Consider the following 17,864-nt stretch of genomic DNA (forward strand, 5'->3'; position numbering starts at 1 on the left):
AAAGGGAACAAAAACTTTTAAGCGGTTAAAACATAAATGTGCAGAGAGTTTCACTCCTAGCAGCCTTTTTTTAAGTTTTAGTTGCCTATGACGACATCAATGAAAACATTACAGGAAATATATCGCTGTTCCTGCACACATTTCATTGCTATTTTCCTTTGAAATAATATGTTGCTATATTTAGCAAATATAATAGCTTAGTTTTAGCTGACACTAAGATATTAATCTTCATTTACTACCTTTATTTATTTGCTTAATTTAATTATCCAAATAAGTTACTGTTATGACTGTCCCCCATTCACACTTAAAAGGCAGGAGACAACTGGAGGTAATAGATGGTTACATGTCATTACTAAGGTAACTAAAATATGGTGTCCCTCAAGCATCTATTTTGTTACCCATATGCTGTTTGATACAAATAAGGAGGCCCTGGGTGAGATAGGACCATATCCTGGTCTCATTGAAATCAATGGGAGTTTGGGAACTGATGTCAAGGGGAGCAGGATTGCAGTCATAATTTCTGAACACTAGAGTATTAGTGTGCTGATGATATATAATTATACATCTCTTGCCCTGCAGAACCTGCTACCTCAGCATCTACCCCAGAAGAGTGCTTGGATGCTATAGCTCACTGGATGCACAGGAGCGGCCTCATTCTCTACTTAAGGAAGACAGAAATCTTTCTAATAGATAAAGATCATAATTATGCAAGGTTTTTCTCCCTTTCTTTGGGTATGACTACACTGCAGTCAGAGGTATGATTACAGCACATGTAGACGTACCTGAGCTAGCTTTGATCTGGCTACCTCTAATAATGATAGCAATGAAGTTGTGGCACCAGGAGAAGCAGCACAAGCTAGCTGCTCAATAGTAGATATCCAGGGTTCCAGATGGGTTTGTATAAACTACGCTTCACTGTTGTTGTTATTCAAGCTAGTTAGATCAAAACTAGCTCAGGTACATCTACACAAGCCGCAGTCATACCTCTGATTGCTAGCTAGACCTACCTGTTCCTATCTGTTGAGAAGCATATTTGTAAGTAATTGGAAGGATAAAACATTGGGCATTCTTTTCAACCATACCTTTTCTATGAAATGTCTCTCTCATAATCCAAAATATGACAAGGTAGGTAATCTTTTATTGGACCAACTTCTGTTAGAACATAAGAACGGCCATACTGGATCAGGCCAACGGTCCATCTAGCCCAGTATCTTCTCTTCTGACAGTTGCCAATGTCAGATGCTTCAGAGGAAATGAACAGAACAGACAATCAGCGAGTGATCCCATCTCCTGTGATCCACTCCCAGCTTCTGGTAAACAGAGGCTAGGGACACTCAGAGCATGGGGTTGCATCCCTGACCATCTTAGCTAATAGCCATTGATGGACCTATCCTTCATGAACTTACCTAGTTCTTTTTGAACCCTGTTATAATTGGTGGAAGGTACAAGCTTTCAAACTATACCAAGTTCTTCAGGTCTGGGGAAAGAAATCAGAATGTCTGAACTAAATACAAGTGGGGACAGATAGCTAAGCTCTCTTAAGGAGTCAGAAAGAGACAGAGCCTAAGATGGAATCCACTACAGTTTGGCTAGTGGTTTACTCTGGCTTGACCGGAATGAACTATGCTTGAACCTTTATTTCACTGTGCTAGCCTAAGGACTTCCAATGCTGTGTAATAAATTCTACTGTGCTTTGAAGTCACTGCAAATACTTGCTGAGGTGCATTAGTCTCTGAAGAGTGTACAAGTCTCTACCACGAGTCTATCTCAATTGGACTCACTAGACAGATCTCACAATATGAAGCAGGAGTGCTGGAGCCCAGAGGTTCAGTCTAGAAGATGGTGAGGCTGGGTGGCCTACCCTGAAGCTAAAAAGAAGGGCTTCCTGGAGGTCTGTCACACCAGAGTGGTTCCTCCAAAAGACTATTCAAAAGTTGGGACACAGTAGAGATCCTGTAGATCTGCTTAATTATCTGTCCCAACTTATATTTAGCTCAGGCACTCTAATTTCTTTCTCTAGTCCTGGAGAACTCTGTGTAGTTCAAAAGTTTACTTCCGCCAACAGAAGTTGGGCCAATAAAAGATATTACCATACTTATCTTATGTCTCGCATCTCCTGGGACCAACACAACTACAGCAGCACTGCAAACAAACAAACAAACAAACAAAAACCACCACATATTTGGATATATCCAAAGTGTGTCAAATGCCATATGTGGCATGAAAATTTCCCTCTGTGCAACTAGCAGTACAGAATCTGTATTAAATAAGCTACTGGTATTATGATAAAAAGTTTTCGGGGCAAAATGTTTAATTTCTGCCGGGCCTATTGTCTTTCAGGCAGCCAATATGATTTTTAAAATTATTTTAATTTTACAAACCAAACAACCAAGGTTTAAACTTACTTACTAGAAGACTTTTAATGCCTTGGGTATACAGTCCACATCATTCAAAGTCAGAAAATCCAGAGTCTAGATACATTTTAAATTCTTATTTCAAAGCAGAAATGAAACATTTTGCAAATCTCTATTAGAAGTGAGGTGTGAGAAGAAAAATCAATTTGTTGTTGAAAAATACACAGTTAATTCTCCTACTCTTGTTGCACTAAGGTGAGTTGTAAACGAGTTGAGTTCAGTTCTTTCTCCAACTGTTGTAGTTCATGATTCCGAGTGCTGGCAAATTCCCTCAGCTGCCTTTCTTTCTCAATTGACTCCTACAGTGAAATACAAATATCACACTTTTTGAATGTTATGCCTGAAAGCTATACAACATTTCTTTAGAACAGTGGTTTTCAACCCGGGGTCCGCAAACCCCTGAGGGTGGGCAGACTATGTCTAAGGAGTCTGTGGATGGTTGTCATTACCATAGAACGGTAGTTTTCAACTTGAGGTCCACAGACTAAGTCTAAGATTTCCAAAGGGGTCACACCTCCATTCAAAATGTTTTGGGGTCCACAAATGAAAAAAGGTTGAAAAACACTGCCTTAGAATGTCTCATGACAGGCTGTGCATTTCTGAAATGATGCAGTAAATAATAATTCTAAATTGATCTTAAACAAAGAAAACATTGTACTTGGTCAAATAGAGAGGGAGCACAAAACAGCCAGAGAGAGATTAAATTACACTATGGGAAAAGTTACATATAGTGGTGCTTTACTATTTCAATGTAAGATAGATAGATCTTAGATGGATATACATATGGATATGCACACAAATACACATACTACTTTTTGTCCATATATTTTCCTTTCTAGTAAACTCTTTGAACTAAATATGCCAACAATTCTTCCTGTATTAATTAACTTTTTACACACTACTTGGCATGCAAAATAATGGGGGGAAATCATAAGAGCAAATTAAGCAACTAGTAGAACTGAAAAGGATACACCCTTGCACAAGCAACTCTGCTTTTAATACCACATTGCAAACCCTTATAAAACTGTAAATAAACTAGTAATTGTGCACTGGGTTTCAATTCAGTGTTTGAAGGCTTTCCTTTCATTTGCACATGCAGTTGAAAACCCATAAATTATCATGCAGATTATTTCTTTCACTACACCTTTTTAAATGTTGTCATTTGTAAAAACAAATTAAGAGAAAACTGCTCTACTCCCTGTACCAAGTACAGACCCTAGCCAGATTAATCCTAGTCCATATGGTCGGATGTCATTTTACCCAGGGGAAATAGTTTATTTAAACTGTAAACAGTGATTTTTGGGGGGGCAAAATGTAAAGTGAGAAATCAGGGAAAGCATGAAGACATTTCCTCTCATCTCCCCACTAGCTAATACTACTGTTTTCTCCCAAAACATACAAGAGTGCCACAGAAGGTCTGCATCTCCAGCTGAAGTATTGTAAACAGCACCTTCTGTAAAACTTATGAATCATGCAGTGGAAGAGAAAAAGGAACTCACACCACTGCTATCTGTGAAAGTAGAATGAATTATATTGTAAAAATAAGAATGGATTAAAGAAATGTTGTATGTACCTATAAGCAGAAATAAGAATGTTGAAATACAGGTGACAGGAAAAGAAACATCAGGCATAAACAAGGGTGCTAATGGCGAAACATTAACAGAAGATCGGTAATAGTTAGTAAGGAAATAAGATATGCATGCCTAGCCCAGGTAAACTTATCAGATTCTGCTTCCTTTGTTATCTTGTTAAGTGCTCGCCCTTTTATCTGTATAAATAAGATAGTTTGTGTCTTGCATGGTGCTCACATTATCTGGGTGTTATTAGCATAGCGCTGTGATAATAATACAGAGTGGTCTGACAAACTGTGAGTCCTGAGTCTAACTTTGACATATCCTAGTCCTCAAAGTTAGATGCATGGTGGTATCATGATTTATAAAATCTCTCAACACATGTATTAGAGCCCAAGCTTCAGAAGAACAAAAACTAACAGAGGTCATGGGATCTTATGCTCACCTCTCAGTTCACATGAGGAGTTTCACAAAACACTAAGTTGCTTCCAATACAGGTCTGGCGTAAGTCTTAGGGTGATATCATAGCAAACTTCTAATTAGCAAATTACTTAACCTTGATGTAAAAATGTATTTAAGAAATTAGTTTCTTAGACAAGACAAAAGACCTTAGGCTTGCTAAGCTAATTTAGTCAAATTAACTTTAATGACTTATGTCATTCAAAAAAAGCTTTAAAGGGGGAATGAAAGAACTGTCACAGTTAACAATGATGGAAATAGTTCAGAAGGCAAACAGTGAGAAAACACTGTTTCAGTTAGTAAAAAAAACAACATTGATTTTTAATTGCAGGAAGTCTCTGATTTATATACTGTTATCATCTTAAAAATAAGCATTCAGCATACCTGAATGAGAGAAAGACTGGTTTCAAAGGGCCTTCCCGAAGTAGTACTGGAAAAACAAGTTCCCAGCCACGGCAGGAGACGAGATTTTATTGTCTCTACACCTGCATAATGCCCACCTAAGAGAATACATAAACCAGGTACATGTGAGAAAAATGCAGAGAAAATCCTTAGTCTGCACTTATAAAGAAAATGGAGGCGATACATACAAACCATAGAGACATGGAAAATTCTCACCTTCTCGAGCTGTTTGATTGAGGATTGTGAAGAGTTGACCCTGAATCATGGAGTTCATTTCTATGATTTCACAACATCGGTTCAGATTCTGATCACATGAGTTAATCTGTAAATCAGAGGAATTAAAACATATGTTTGGGGTTTTAGTTTTATTTTGTTTTGACTTTTCTAAATAACTGTTGAGCAATAGTCAACGTGGTTTCTGTAAAGGGAAATCTATTAGAGTTCTTTGAAGGGGTCAACAAACATGTGGACAAGGGGGATCCAGCGGACATAGTGTACTTAGATTTCCAGAAAGCCTTTGACAAGGTCCCTCACCAAAGGCTCTTACGTTAATTAAGCTGTCATGGGATAAAAGGGAAGGTCCTTTCATGGACTGAGAACTGGCTAAAAGACAGGGAACAAAGGGTAGGAATGAATGGTAAATTCTCAGAATGGAGTGGGGTAACTAGTGGTGTTCCCCAAGGGTCAGTCCTAGGACCAATCCTATTCAATTTATTCATTTATTCATAAATGATCTGGAGAAAGGGGTAAACAGTGAGGTGGCAAAGTTTGCAGATGATACTAAACTACTCAAGATAGTTAAGACCAAAGCAGATTGTGAAGAACTTCAAAAAGATCTCACAAAACTAAGTGATTGGGCAACAAAATGGCAAATGAAATTTAATGTGGATAAATGTAGAGTGATGCACATTGGAAAAAATAACCCCAACTATACATACAATATGATGGGGGCTAATTTAGCTACAACGAGTCAGGAAAAAGATCTTGGCGTCATCGTGGATAGTTCTCTGAAGATGTCCACGCAGTGTGCAGAGGCGGTCAAAAAAGCAAACAAGATGTTAGGAATCATTAAAAAGGGAATAGAGAATAAGACTGAGAATATATTATTGCCCTTATATAAATCCATGGTATGCCCACATCTCGAATACTGTGTACAGATGTGGTCTCCTCACCTCAAAAAAGATATTCTAGCACTAGAAAAGGTTCAGCAATGGGCAACTAAAATGATTAGGAGTTTGGAGAGGGTCCCATATGAGGAAAGATTAAAGAGGCTAGGCCTCTTCAGCTTGGAAAAGAGGAGACTAAGGGGGGATATGATAGAGGTATATAAAATCATGAGTGATGTTGAGAAAGTGGATAAGGAAAAGTTATTTACTTATTCCCATAATGCAAGAACTAGGGGTCACCAAATGAAATTAATAGGTAGCAGGTTTAAAACAAATAAAAGGAAGTTCTTCTTCACACAGCGCACAGTCAACTTGTGGAACTCCTTACCTGAGGAGGTTGTGAAGGCTGGGACTATAACAATGTTTAAAAGGGAACTGGATAAATTCATGGTGGCTAAGTCCATAAATGGCTATTAGCCAGGAAGGGTAAAGAATGGTGTCCCTAGCCTCTGTTCATCAGAGGATGCAGATGGATGGCAGGAGAGAGATCACTTGATCATTCCTGTTAGCTTCACTCCCTCTGGGGCACCTGGCATTGGCCACTGTCGGTAGACAGATACTGGGCTAGATGGACCTTTGGTCTGACCCGGTACGGCCGTTCTTATGCTCAACTATGTTTATGATGTACATTGAACATGATATAAGAGCTTTTTTTAATCATTTTGTCTATGACTTCATTACAGCTTCCTAAACAGCCATTGGAATGTTCAGATACTTCCAAGGGCTGAAAAAATAACATAAGATGTTAATAGGTTACATCAAAGGGCGGGGAGTCAGGAATTCAAGGTCCTATTTCAACTCTATCATTGACTTACTAGGTGAAAGAAATCATTCACCCTCTCTATGCCTCAGCTTTCCCCATTAATAAAATAGATGCAATAACACTTACCTACCTCATGGAAGTGGCATGAAACTTCATTAATGTTTAAAAGGTGATATAAAATTATTGGATGAAAAGTCCAATATAAGTGCAAAATATATTCCTACAGACTAGCTGAAATAAACCACACTTATAAGATTACTTTGTTGCACTGTTAATAGTCACACATAGCTTACATGTGATTTTATCTGTTTTTAATACATATTGAAGCAAACAGTGTTCAAGAACAGGAAGAAACTAGCATTATGTTTTTGATACAAAAAGCAGAAAAAAAAATTACAGAAAGCTATCAGCTATCTCATGGAATTACTGGAGTTGGAATTTGTCCAGGACATTACTGTTAACGCTACATCTGTCAGGAAAAGCTCTAAAATGTCTTTACCAACGACAAGTGGTCAGAATTTCTGTTTACATATCACATCTGAAATAACTGTACCTCCAGGAGTACAGTGCCCCCAGTACTATACTGGGGTACTGGTATAGTACTGCCTCAGAAAGAGGACTACAATGTACTAGAAAACAAATGGTTACTCACCTATGTATTAACTGTTGTTCTTTGAGATGTGTTGCACATATACACATTCCTCTGCAGGTGTATGCATGCCCAGTGCATGCAAGCTGCAACCTTCACCTGCCGTAGAATGTATTTGTGCACAATCATGCAAAGGAGACTCCTCCCTTTTTATAGTGCAAGGGCTTTCTCCAGGCTTTTCCCAACCAATTAATTACCTGGACTGATCCAACCTATATTTTCAGATCTGATAAGCTGTCACCTTGAGGTGGTATGACTGTAGATATGAATGTTGCCTAAAATTCTCCATGTTCATATCCGTAAGTTCTGTCATGCAGGTTTCCCATCTCCATGGCAATTAGCGTGGAGGTAGGAAATTGGGGTAGGGACCTGTGAACCGAAATTAAAAGTTGGACACCAATCAGCTGAATCAATTACCAAAATTGATTATAGGGATTTTTATGATAACTGAAATGTTCTGGATTTTAATTAACCTTTCAAATCCTTCAGTTTTTGGTGTTTGCTGAAAGGCAGCTTAGGACCATTACTTTCTTGGGGTGCTGAGGCCAAACACAAAGTGCATGGTGCATACTGAGCTCCCTTAAAGCTAGCTCTTGACATAAAAGCCAGCCTTTGAAATGGAGACTTTTGTTCCCTCTCTCGAAAGAGGGACCCAAGGAACAAGACAAAGGCCCAAGATAATGCAGTGTGGCCTTTGTCTCCTCTGTCTTCTGTATAGAAGCCGCTATCTGCTCCCAGACAAGTTGTCTATAAAGTAAGATGGGTCCTTAAGCTCTCTGGATCCCCAGGCATCCACTATTGAAGAAAGTGACTCTCACCATTGTATCATCAGCATCAAAAGTTGCCCATACCTGATGCCCTTATGATCAGCTTCTTAAGCTTCTGGCATTACTACTGAGGAAGAAAAAGCAACCATTGTTCCTCCTGACTCTTGGTCATGAAGGACTGGTAGTGAATGACTTGGAGGATTGCAGTCACACTGAAAAAGCTTCTCTTTAAATGAATCCCAGCACTGCAGCTGAGGATTCTGGGTACAATACCCTAAGTGTGTCCAGCCTCCATCACCAAGCTCCAGGAGGCATGGGGGTGGGAGTGGGGAAGACATAGCCCGGGGCAGTCTTAGGGAAGGGTGTACTGTTTACTTAACTTTCTTCAAGACTGGGACAGCTCTGTAAGGGATCTGCCACAGCTAAATCACCAACTTGTCAAAAATAGGATGCAAGGGTATAGCAACACTATTGGATGGCTGTGGTTTCCTGTCCAGTTACTGCATAACCATGATCTTTGTATATTTTTCAGTTAAACCAGGTCAGAAATAATCAGTGGTCATGGAAAACTTCTGTAAAAGTTGAGAAAAAAGTAGGATCTTCTGCTGCAAAGTCACTGTCTTGGTATTCTCATAATGGAGATGTATTTGGCATCAGGAAAGTCCTCTGGCTAATCTAAATGCAAAGACCAGATCTCATCACCCTGATCCTTAGCTTGTAATCAGGGAGCCTGGAGTATCATCAGGGTTCTGGGAAGGACGGACACTGTTGGCACTAGAGTTCCCAATGCAAGAGGTGTCAGTGTAAAGGCCAGAGCTACTTGCCCAAGGAGCACTGACTCTTGCAATGCAAGAGTACATTTTGGTGCAAACAGAGTCATAACTGCACTGAGATTTCTTGCGCCCAATAACCAAGACAAAGAATGCTATGAAGCCAGAAGTGATCAGACCAGATTGTCAAGCATACACGGATACCTGGAATCATGACCTCCTTCTCCTCTTCAAGCATCTGAATGCAGGAGTGAAAAAATACAGAGGTCTTGACAGGGTCGGTGCAAGGATGTTTTGAGCCCTAGGCGAAACTTCCATCTTGCGCCCTCCCCTCCCCTCGCCCCCACCATGAGGTGCCCCCCTCATGGCAGCTCCCCCCCTCCACCCTGAGACGCCCCCCATGGCAGCTCCCCTCCTCCGCTCTCAGGCACCCCCCTTGCGGCAGCTCCCAACCCCCCACCCTGAGGCACCCCCCCCCCACTCCAGCTCACCCCTGCTCCGCGTATGAGCACAAGCACACCGTGGCCACTTCACTTCTCCCACCTCCCAGGCTTGCGGCGCCTAAGCTGATTGGCACTGCAAGCCTGGGAGGTGGGAGAAATGAAGCAGCTCACTCCTGCCCCGCCTCCACCCCGAGCATGCCACGGCTGCTTCACTTCTCCTGCCTCCCAGGCTTGCAGCACCAATCAGCGTAGGCACCGCAAGCCTGGGAGGCGGGAGAAGTGAAGCGGCTACAGCGTGCTCAGGGAGGAGGCGGAGCAGGGGTGAGCTGGGGCAGGGAATTCCCCTGCATGCCGCCCCCTCACTTACTTGCTGCAGACGGCCCTCCCTGCACCCCCCTGCCCCAGCTCCCTCTGCCTAAATGCCGGAGGTGACTGGGGCGGCCAAAGATCCGGCCACTGCGGTCGCTGCCGAAGAAAATTGCACCCCCCAAATGCCAGCGCCCTAGGCGACCACCTAGGTCACCTAAAAGGTTGCACCAGCCCTGGGTCTTGATGTGGAGCAACCATGAGTCAGAGACTCTGGCAAAGGCATGTCAGGGAACTGCTGACTGTTGTGGTGCCTCCTGTCTCAGACTCCTGCATAGAGGTTCTGTCCCATCCCATTAGCCTGAACTCAGTACCACCTCATCCTTTGGCTACACTGGTGATGATGCTGCAGGAGACTTCTGAGTTGAAGCTGTCTGACTGGGATTACTGGAGCAAGGAGCAGGTCTGAGCAAACGCAGCTGTCCCTGGCATGGTGTTCCACTGTTGAGCAGTTGTAGAAAAACTCAGCTTTAGCATCAAGGATTTATCCTTTGAATCACTCTATCCTAGCCAGTGTCACACCAAACTTACAGGAGTCTCTAATGGGTACTTTCAGGAAGACTTAGAGACACTCTCCACATCGGGGCATGTGATGACACATGCAGGCAGTCTGGCACCCCTGCACATCATTGTCAACATAACAGGTATATAAATTGTCAGTCTTTGACATTGTTGTGCTGACAAAGTTTGAAACCACGAATAGTTTCCTCCCATTTTAAATGCCATACTTGCCAACATGGGTGTGTGTTGAAGGAAGTGCCAGAACAAGTGGAAAAAACAAGCACCATGAAAGTTGCTAGGTACCCTAATGAAAAACGGTGGCATCCTAACTGAGATGTTGGTGCACAAAGAACAGTGCTGACACTGAAGCACCAGGGAAAAAGGAACCCAGGTGTTGTTTAGAAAGTGCTGAGGCACTGAGAACATCAAAGCAAAAAAATGGCAAGCATCCAAACTTTCTCTGTATCTATGCACAGAAGGAAGTGCTGAAAGCTGAGAAAAAACAGGCACAAAAAGTGGGAATAGAAGATCAATGAATGTGTGTTGCAGTGGTCAAGGCAAGAGCCTCAATACATAGCACAGATGAACAAGACTGGATAGGAAGTCAGAGAAGGTATGGTAAAAGATTCCTGGAGACTGTTGGATTTCAAAGTCGCTGAAGCAATGGCTAATGAGGTGTAATCTTCTGTAGGGAGCTCCTTCAGTGACCAAGATCAAAAAGGAACTTGCTAGTGTTCAAATGGCTGCATTTATTCTCAGCTCAGAAGGTACACGATAATTATCTATCCCACTGTCACTCCCCTCAAGGGTTAAAAATCCTTAAATGCCTGGGAGCTCTGCCAGTCTCATGTTAAAAAGCTAAGGCCCAGGAATAAGCATCTTGCAATGACAGAATCTTTAGGGAAAGTTCAAACAAATTCTCCGCACTTTTAAGGCTCTTCATAGCTCTGCCTTTAATCTAAATCTCATCTCCCCTTTGCTCCCCATCTTGACGCTGTACTTTACCCACTCGTCTCTCCCAATCCATTCTTTCTTCCTCCCATTATCTCCTCTGTCTGTCCTCTTACACTGCCTCTCTACATTCTTCTCCTGCTCCATTTCTAAAGAACTCTCTGTTCTGATTGAAACCTTGATCTCTCCTTCTAAACCTCCCTGCAAAACTGCACTCCCTCATGGTGGTCTCTCTTTTTCTAACACATCCCACTCAGAAATGGCCCAGAAAGATTGTTTGGCATACCATTTAGAGAAGTTCAAATGCACTAACAGACGTTTTGGAGCATGAGCTTTCCTGGGTGAATACCCACTTCGTCAGATGCACCCATGAAAGCTCATTCAGATGCTCCAAAACGTCTGTTAGTCTATAAGGTGCCACAGGATTCTTTGCTGCTTTTACAGATCCAGACTAACACGGCTACCCCTCTGATACTTGAATGCACTGACATCCTATTTTCATATTGCTCCTCCTTCCAGCCCTCCCTCCCTGCCTTCTTCACTTCACTCCCTGCCAACTTCACTGCCTTCTTCACGCTGCATTGTTAGACTCTATTCACCCCTCTTCCTCTCTGTGGATGTTATTGTCCCGTACCCAAATCCTCCCTCCTCCTTCTTTGATTCTGATTCTCTCAGCAGCCTTCCTCTTCCTCAGTGTCCTCAACTTGTCCATCACCTTAAGTTTGAATTTCTCATTCTTCCCTTCAAATCTATTGCAATACGCATCTCGGCCTTGTCTCTTAAAACGTGCCCACCCATCCTCTGTTCTGCCAACCACACCAGCCTCATTTGGTCTCCTGCCACTATTTCCATGCCTTTTTTCACACAGCCGCCTATGCACTGAAGGTCTTCTCAATCATGATTCGCCAATCTATTACCCTGTAGCATTTCCCCAAACTCTTAAAAACTCACTTCCTTTGATGAGGCCCACAAAAAAGTAAGTTATTAATTAAATGGGGAAGGGGAGGGGGAAATCCACCCTCTTCTTTGGGTTTCCCAAAGCAACATTACTTTTCTTCATCTGTCTAAGATTTGCACATTTTTGGAGAAGGGGTTATCTTCATTTTTGTGTTCTGTATCAAGCACATTATCTGGGCTCAGTCATAATGAATAATTTCCAGCACCTGGAATGACATCCTACTTCCTGTGCACCAAGTATCCTCACTCTCCTCCTTCAAATTTCTCTCTTTGACCTTGCTTTCTCACTGTTAACTCATGAGCTATCTGCTTCTTCCCTCTTTTCTCAAGTCTATATTTTAAAATATTAGACCTTACAAAAAGTCTATAATAATTCATGTTATTTGTATTTGTTTTAACTATCAGCCCTACTTTCTTCGTCCACCTCCTTTGTCTTACTTTCATTTTCTATGTTTTTCTAATTTGTCTTTTTAATGTCTGTACCATACCATACATTTATCTGTTTTAAGCTCATATATATCACTTTGGTACATTAGCACTAAATTATGGTATGTATAAATATTTCCTCCGCAAAACAAATTATAAATAAATGGTTTTCAGACAAACAGACTAGAGATTATAATATAGAACACTAGCAGCAAGAAGAATGTATTTCACCTTATATTTGACTATTTCCTTGAAAATGTGTTTTTATCTCAAATGTGCTACAAACAGCAGTTACCATCTGCTAAGGTTTCTGTAGTTTATATCACAGTTTTAATTGCTCCATCTCTGCCAGTGACAAGCCAGCTAGCCAGTCAACAGTTTGGGAGACTTAAGCCAGTTAGCAGATTTGCACAATTGCTTTCCTCTGTCACACCACCCTTACTCAGGCAAGAACCACACATATTCCTCTTAGTTTGGGTAATATATGTCACTTTACAATTAGAATATCTTGTAATGCTGCAAGATCCAGATGTTATAGTACATTAAGGGCAAAAACATCTGCATTTAAATATTTGAACCTGATTAGTGGTTTCTTTGCTCTTCTGTTGATGTGTAACATATTTTAGGTTAATTGTTTCTATTTGATAAAAGAAATTGCACACACTTTAATTGACCAGAGACCAAGTCAAATCCCTTGTTCCCCTGTCAGCTACTTCAGTCAGCTGTGGTTATTGTACGAGTCAGCTTTCAAACACTGTGGAGTAATAACTGTTCTGTACTAATAAAATAAAATAAAGCAACCCTCTAAGTCACTTCTTTCTCAGACAGACAGTACTATAATAAAAATAGAATGCACAATATTGAAATAAAATAAAACCACAAATATTATGGCTTCATTCAAGATAAAAATTAAAAAAATGTTTTAGGAAGAAAAAAGAAAAAGCCATGCAGGTCAGCAAATGTTTCTTTTGGTGTATTTTATTTCCCCACCCCTACATGCAAAACTTGTCACAGTACCACAGGTTACATTTAATAGAACAGCTACAAAGAACATTCAGTACCATGTTCAACAGTTATGTTATCTGCAAGGTATAACTTCATTTTGGTACTAAGTTATAATTGCAGTAACTTTTTAGTTATACAACAAAAGCAGTTTAACAAAAATGTTTCAAACGTGAAATAGCTGTAAACTGAATTTGCTTTCAGAAAATGAGTCATTTGTTCTAGTTTTGAATTTCTAACCATTATTAATGGGTCTGATTTTTTTTTAAATAGGAATTCATAGTTCTCAAACTGATATGCCTCAAATGCGTGACACTATAATCAAGAACAGTAAAAAAACTAGAAATTTTAAAGACAACTAAAAAAAACCCAACCACATATTCAATTTCCATGGCAGCAACTGGAGATGGGGAGATTCTCACCAGAGGCTTTTGAGAACCTTAGCAGAACAAGCTATATTATCTTGGTGTACAGTGTGGTTGCAAGCAATAAAATATTTCTTGTCTAACTTTTCTCTGTATTTAAAGGTCTTCTTATATTCCTTGATGTTTATGATACTCAGCAGTTTCCAGCACAGCTATTGTGCTTGGATATCTAACACAAAGTGTTTTCAAAAATATTTACACATATAAGAAGTTATAAAATCAAATGGAGGCCACTGTTATCCTTTCTGGGAAAATATATTTTTGGATGGAGTATTACTCACTGTGAAAGAGAGTAGGTGGCCCTGATGAGTTTGCAAAGAGATGTGAACTTGCATTTTGGCAACTGATTTTTACTTTAATCTGATCAGATGTGTGTATCAAAACACCAAGAGATGAGAGGGAAATCAGCAGTCCTTGCTGCAAATTGTTTCTGGCCTGATATGTTGCATTTATAGTGTCAATGGGTGTCAGTAACTATAGCAACCACAACAGTGTCTGGAAACCAGCGTCCTTGGTTACTGCTTTCCCGGGAAAGCACTCGAGGTATCCAAAGCGTAGCACCCTTCACACAGATTCCGTCTTCTCCAGTAGCCTAAATTTACACTCCAAACAGCCACCATTATTCTGTGTATTCTTCCCCCATTAATTGGACAAAGTAGAAATGTTAATTTCTGAGCTGGCTCACTCTACAAAATCCCTTTGAAAACACAAAAGTAGAGACAAGAAGCAGCACGTTTTCACCCGTGTCTGGGGTGGGTGGAAGACATTTTTTCATGGCAAAACACCGCTGGTAGAACATTAGGCGAGTAGATGATATAAGGCTTGCGCAGCATCTTTAGACTCCCAAAACAAACCCCGATGAATCGAATCGCTTACAGGCTCGAGGCGGCGAACGCAGAGAAGACGTTTGTGAGGAATCACACACATACTCACGTGGTAATCTTTATACCAGCTTTCCAGCTTCTCCTGCAAAATCCTGCAGCTCTCGTTGTTGATTAATCTCCGCAAGCTGTCGGCCATGGTCACCCAGCGACGGAGAACCGAGGTTGGGGCTGGGCTAGCGAGGGGAAGGGGAAGCTGTTGTTTCTTTTCTTATGGGACAAACAGCATAGATGGATCCTCCCCCTGGGACCTCTACATCAGCAGCCCCAGGGCACTAACCAGGGAGAGGTCAGCGAGGGGATCCCCACAGCTGCCGGTGCCACCGCCTCCGGCCGAGGCTCAGCGCTGCTTCCTCCTGCAGCCGCCTCGCTAATCTGAGCATTTATACTCCGCGATTGTTAAACAAACTGACGTTTGCTGTGCTCGGGTGCCAGGGACGCCACGACTGCGCGAAGGGGGCACTTTTTAGTTGTAGCAACGCGGTAAACGTGCCTCCCTCTGACCAGCCCTCGCCCCTCCCGCGGAGAAGCTTTAACTCGGGAGGGCTCCAGCTAATCGCTAACTCCGCGGCGGGAGGAGGAGGAGGATGTTTTCCACTGGGGAAGGGGCAGGTCAAGGACGTGCAGGCGAGGAGTTTCCTCAGGACCCACCCGGTACCGCCATTCCCTCCCCAGCCTGTCTCCTCGCCTCTTTTCCCCCGTGAAGACACTCTCGCTTGTTTCAGTTCAAGGCGCCTTTAAGGCGCAGCAAGACAACAAAGTGGCCTTTATTACGCATAAGAGATGCAATTTCATTTTGATACACAACCCCCCTATTGGGGCTTTTTTTTTAATGGGCGTATACTCCCCTTATTCCGCTAGCGGATCTCCCATTCACATCCAGCCTGGATGATCCGGCAAGAATATTTCCCAAAGGATGAATTCTGGTCAATTATGTATATATCCGCCGGACCGAGTAAGCGAGCAGCAGCTGCTGCCTTTCCTTCCACTGCCTGGCACTTCAATTGCCCTGAGATCGCTCTAACTTGACCAAAGGATTTCAGGATTTATCTCCCTAACCTAAACTGTGATCTCCTGAGACTGAGAGTAAAGGGAGCAACTCATTCAAAAAGTGTCCAAGACAGGGCTCGCTGCCTGAAAAGTATCAGAACTCTTTGCTGGTGGCTTTCTGAACACCGTGAAATTGCCTCTCATAGCAAAGAAAATTTTCTGCAACTCTTTCCTCCCTTGTGCTTTTAATGCTTAAAACTGAGCTCAGACACACAGGAAATGGATCACAGATTAAACAGACAAGATATAACAGAGCCCCCTACACACACACCTGTAGTTACTGGACCACTAGTGGTCTGCAAAGCACTTCTGGTCACAGTGTTAATGGCTCTTCTCCCTAGTTCCACCAGGAAAAAAACAAAACAAAAACAGAGAGATGGGAGGGGGAAATGAAATGAAGAGCAAAAGTAAACCTGTGATTAACTTTCTTCAGAAAGGACAAGATCCTACTGCACTTAAAGACAGCTAAAATAGCTAATTGTTTTCTTAATATTACTTCCCTATGTAACCCTTCTGCCCCTCTGAGTTGGCAGCAACAAGGGCCGGGTTCAGTATCCAGGGGTTCCGTTTCAGTAACACAATGCATAACCGGCTCGAGCCCCCACCCTGTGACCTGGGACACTCACATACCACACCCCCCTGGGCGCCTCTAGGAGGCAATACTTCCCCTCTCGCAAGCACGGAGTCTGAGTGTAGCAAAATCTTTTTAATAAAGGAAGGAATCAATGCGGCATCCCATTGGAGAAACACCACAAACAGGGTTATAACACGAACCATAAACAAAAACCCACCTCCAAGTACGTTTGGCACTGTCCTTTTTCCCCTTAGGGTTTTAAGTCCAATCACCCCAAAGTCCAACAACCCAAAAGTGTCTGGTCAATGCCACCCCAGAGTTCGAGAGTTTATCTGTAGAGGTCCCTCCCACCAGCCTGGGTAGAAAGGGGCACCTTACGTGGTCCGGGGCCAACTGCCCTGCCTCTCCGTGGGTTCTGCTTCCGCCTTCTCCACGAACTGCTCCGCTTTACCAGCCGCTCCACTCTGCTCCTCCAGCCGTCCTCAGAAACTGCTCCGCTCCACCAGCTGCTCTGCTCCATGAGCTGCTCTGCAAACTGCTCGGCTCCGCTCGCTCTGTGGGCTGCTCCACCCATCCCACAGCTACTCCGCTCTGCCAGCCGCTCCGCTGCCACCAGCTGTCCCGTGATCCGCTCCAGCCGTCCGTGCAACTGCTCCACTCCACCAGCTGCTTGGTTCCACAGTATAACTTCAGGCTCCCCCACTAGTTAGCACAGTACTCAGTGCTCTCAGCTCAGTTATTTCAGCTCTTTAGTGATTTCAACTCTTAGTGATCTCAGCTCTTAGTGGGGGAACCCCAGTGCTAGTGCACCATTAGCCCAAAGTGAGTTCAGCTCAGTAACCTGTATTTAGATTCTTGAGGGAATAAAAAAAATCAACTCTGACATTCCACAGTGGAGAGAGGAGGGGGTGGAACTGGTGCTTCTAGCTCCACAAGAAGACTGCACCACCAGGCACAGATACCTGCCCCCAGCCTCTCAATTCACTGGGTTTTGGAACCCATGTCCCTTGTCTAGCAAGTACCACCCAACTGAGGGTGAGTCATTTGTCACCAAGCAGTCCCACAGCTCTGCAGTCTGGGATAGGGTAGGCGTGCCTATGCAAATACACTCTCTGACATTCTTTCCACCAGATGTCAGGGTAGAGCTTATCCTGACTCTGCTTACACCTATATAAACAAATATTGTAGTTGCCATTAGAAAGTCACAGGAGCCTGAATGAGACAGGAGGTGATTCCCAATTGCAAATGTATGTAATATCCTCCATGCAACAATCTCTCTAAATTGTGGTCTACACTATGGAAAAGTTTGAAAACCCATAGCCTTTGA

General features: G+C 42.5%; 1 protein-coding gene across 4 annotated transcripts in view; it reads right to left on the minus strand.

Moving 5' to 3' along the window:
- The window catches only part of SPATA18 (spermatogenesis associated 18), a 42,451-nt gene extending 26,929 nt beyond the window's left edge, over positions 1-15,522 (minus strand). For 2 of the 4 annotated variants that reach the window (XR_007773575.1, XM_050947778.1), the window contains exons 1-4: positions 14,966-15,522; positions 5,063-5,168; positions 4,829-4,944; positions 2,595-2,713 (exon numbers count right to left, since the gene is read on the minus strand). Coding sequence is in view for 3 of the 4 variants with exons in the window: in XM_050947778.1 (XP_050803735.1) it covers positions 2,595-2,713; positions 4,829-4,944; positions 5,063-5,168; positions 14,966-15,052 (428 nt within the window). In the remaining variant the exon portion in view is untranslated. The remainder of the gene's footprint in view (positions 1-2,594; positions 2,714-4,828; positions 4,945-5,062; positions 5,169-14,965) is intronic. The other 2 variants (XM_050947779.1, XM_050947780.1) reach the window with 2 other exon arrangements.
- Positions 15,523-17,864: the final 2,342 nt, after the last annotated feature.

This window comes from Gopherus flavomarginatus, chromosome 3 (genome assembly GCF_025201925.1).
Source record: "Gopherus flavomarginatus isolate rGopFla2 chromosome 3, rGopFla2.mat.asm, whole genome shotgun sequence".
Lineage (NCBI taxonomy): Eukaryota > Metazoa > Chordata > Testudines > Testudinidae > Gopherus > Gopherus flavomarginatus.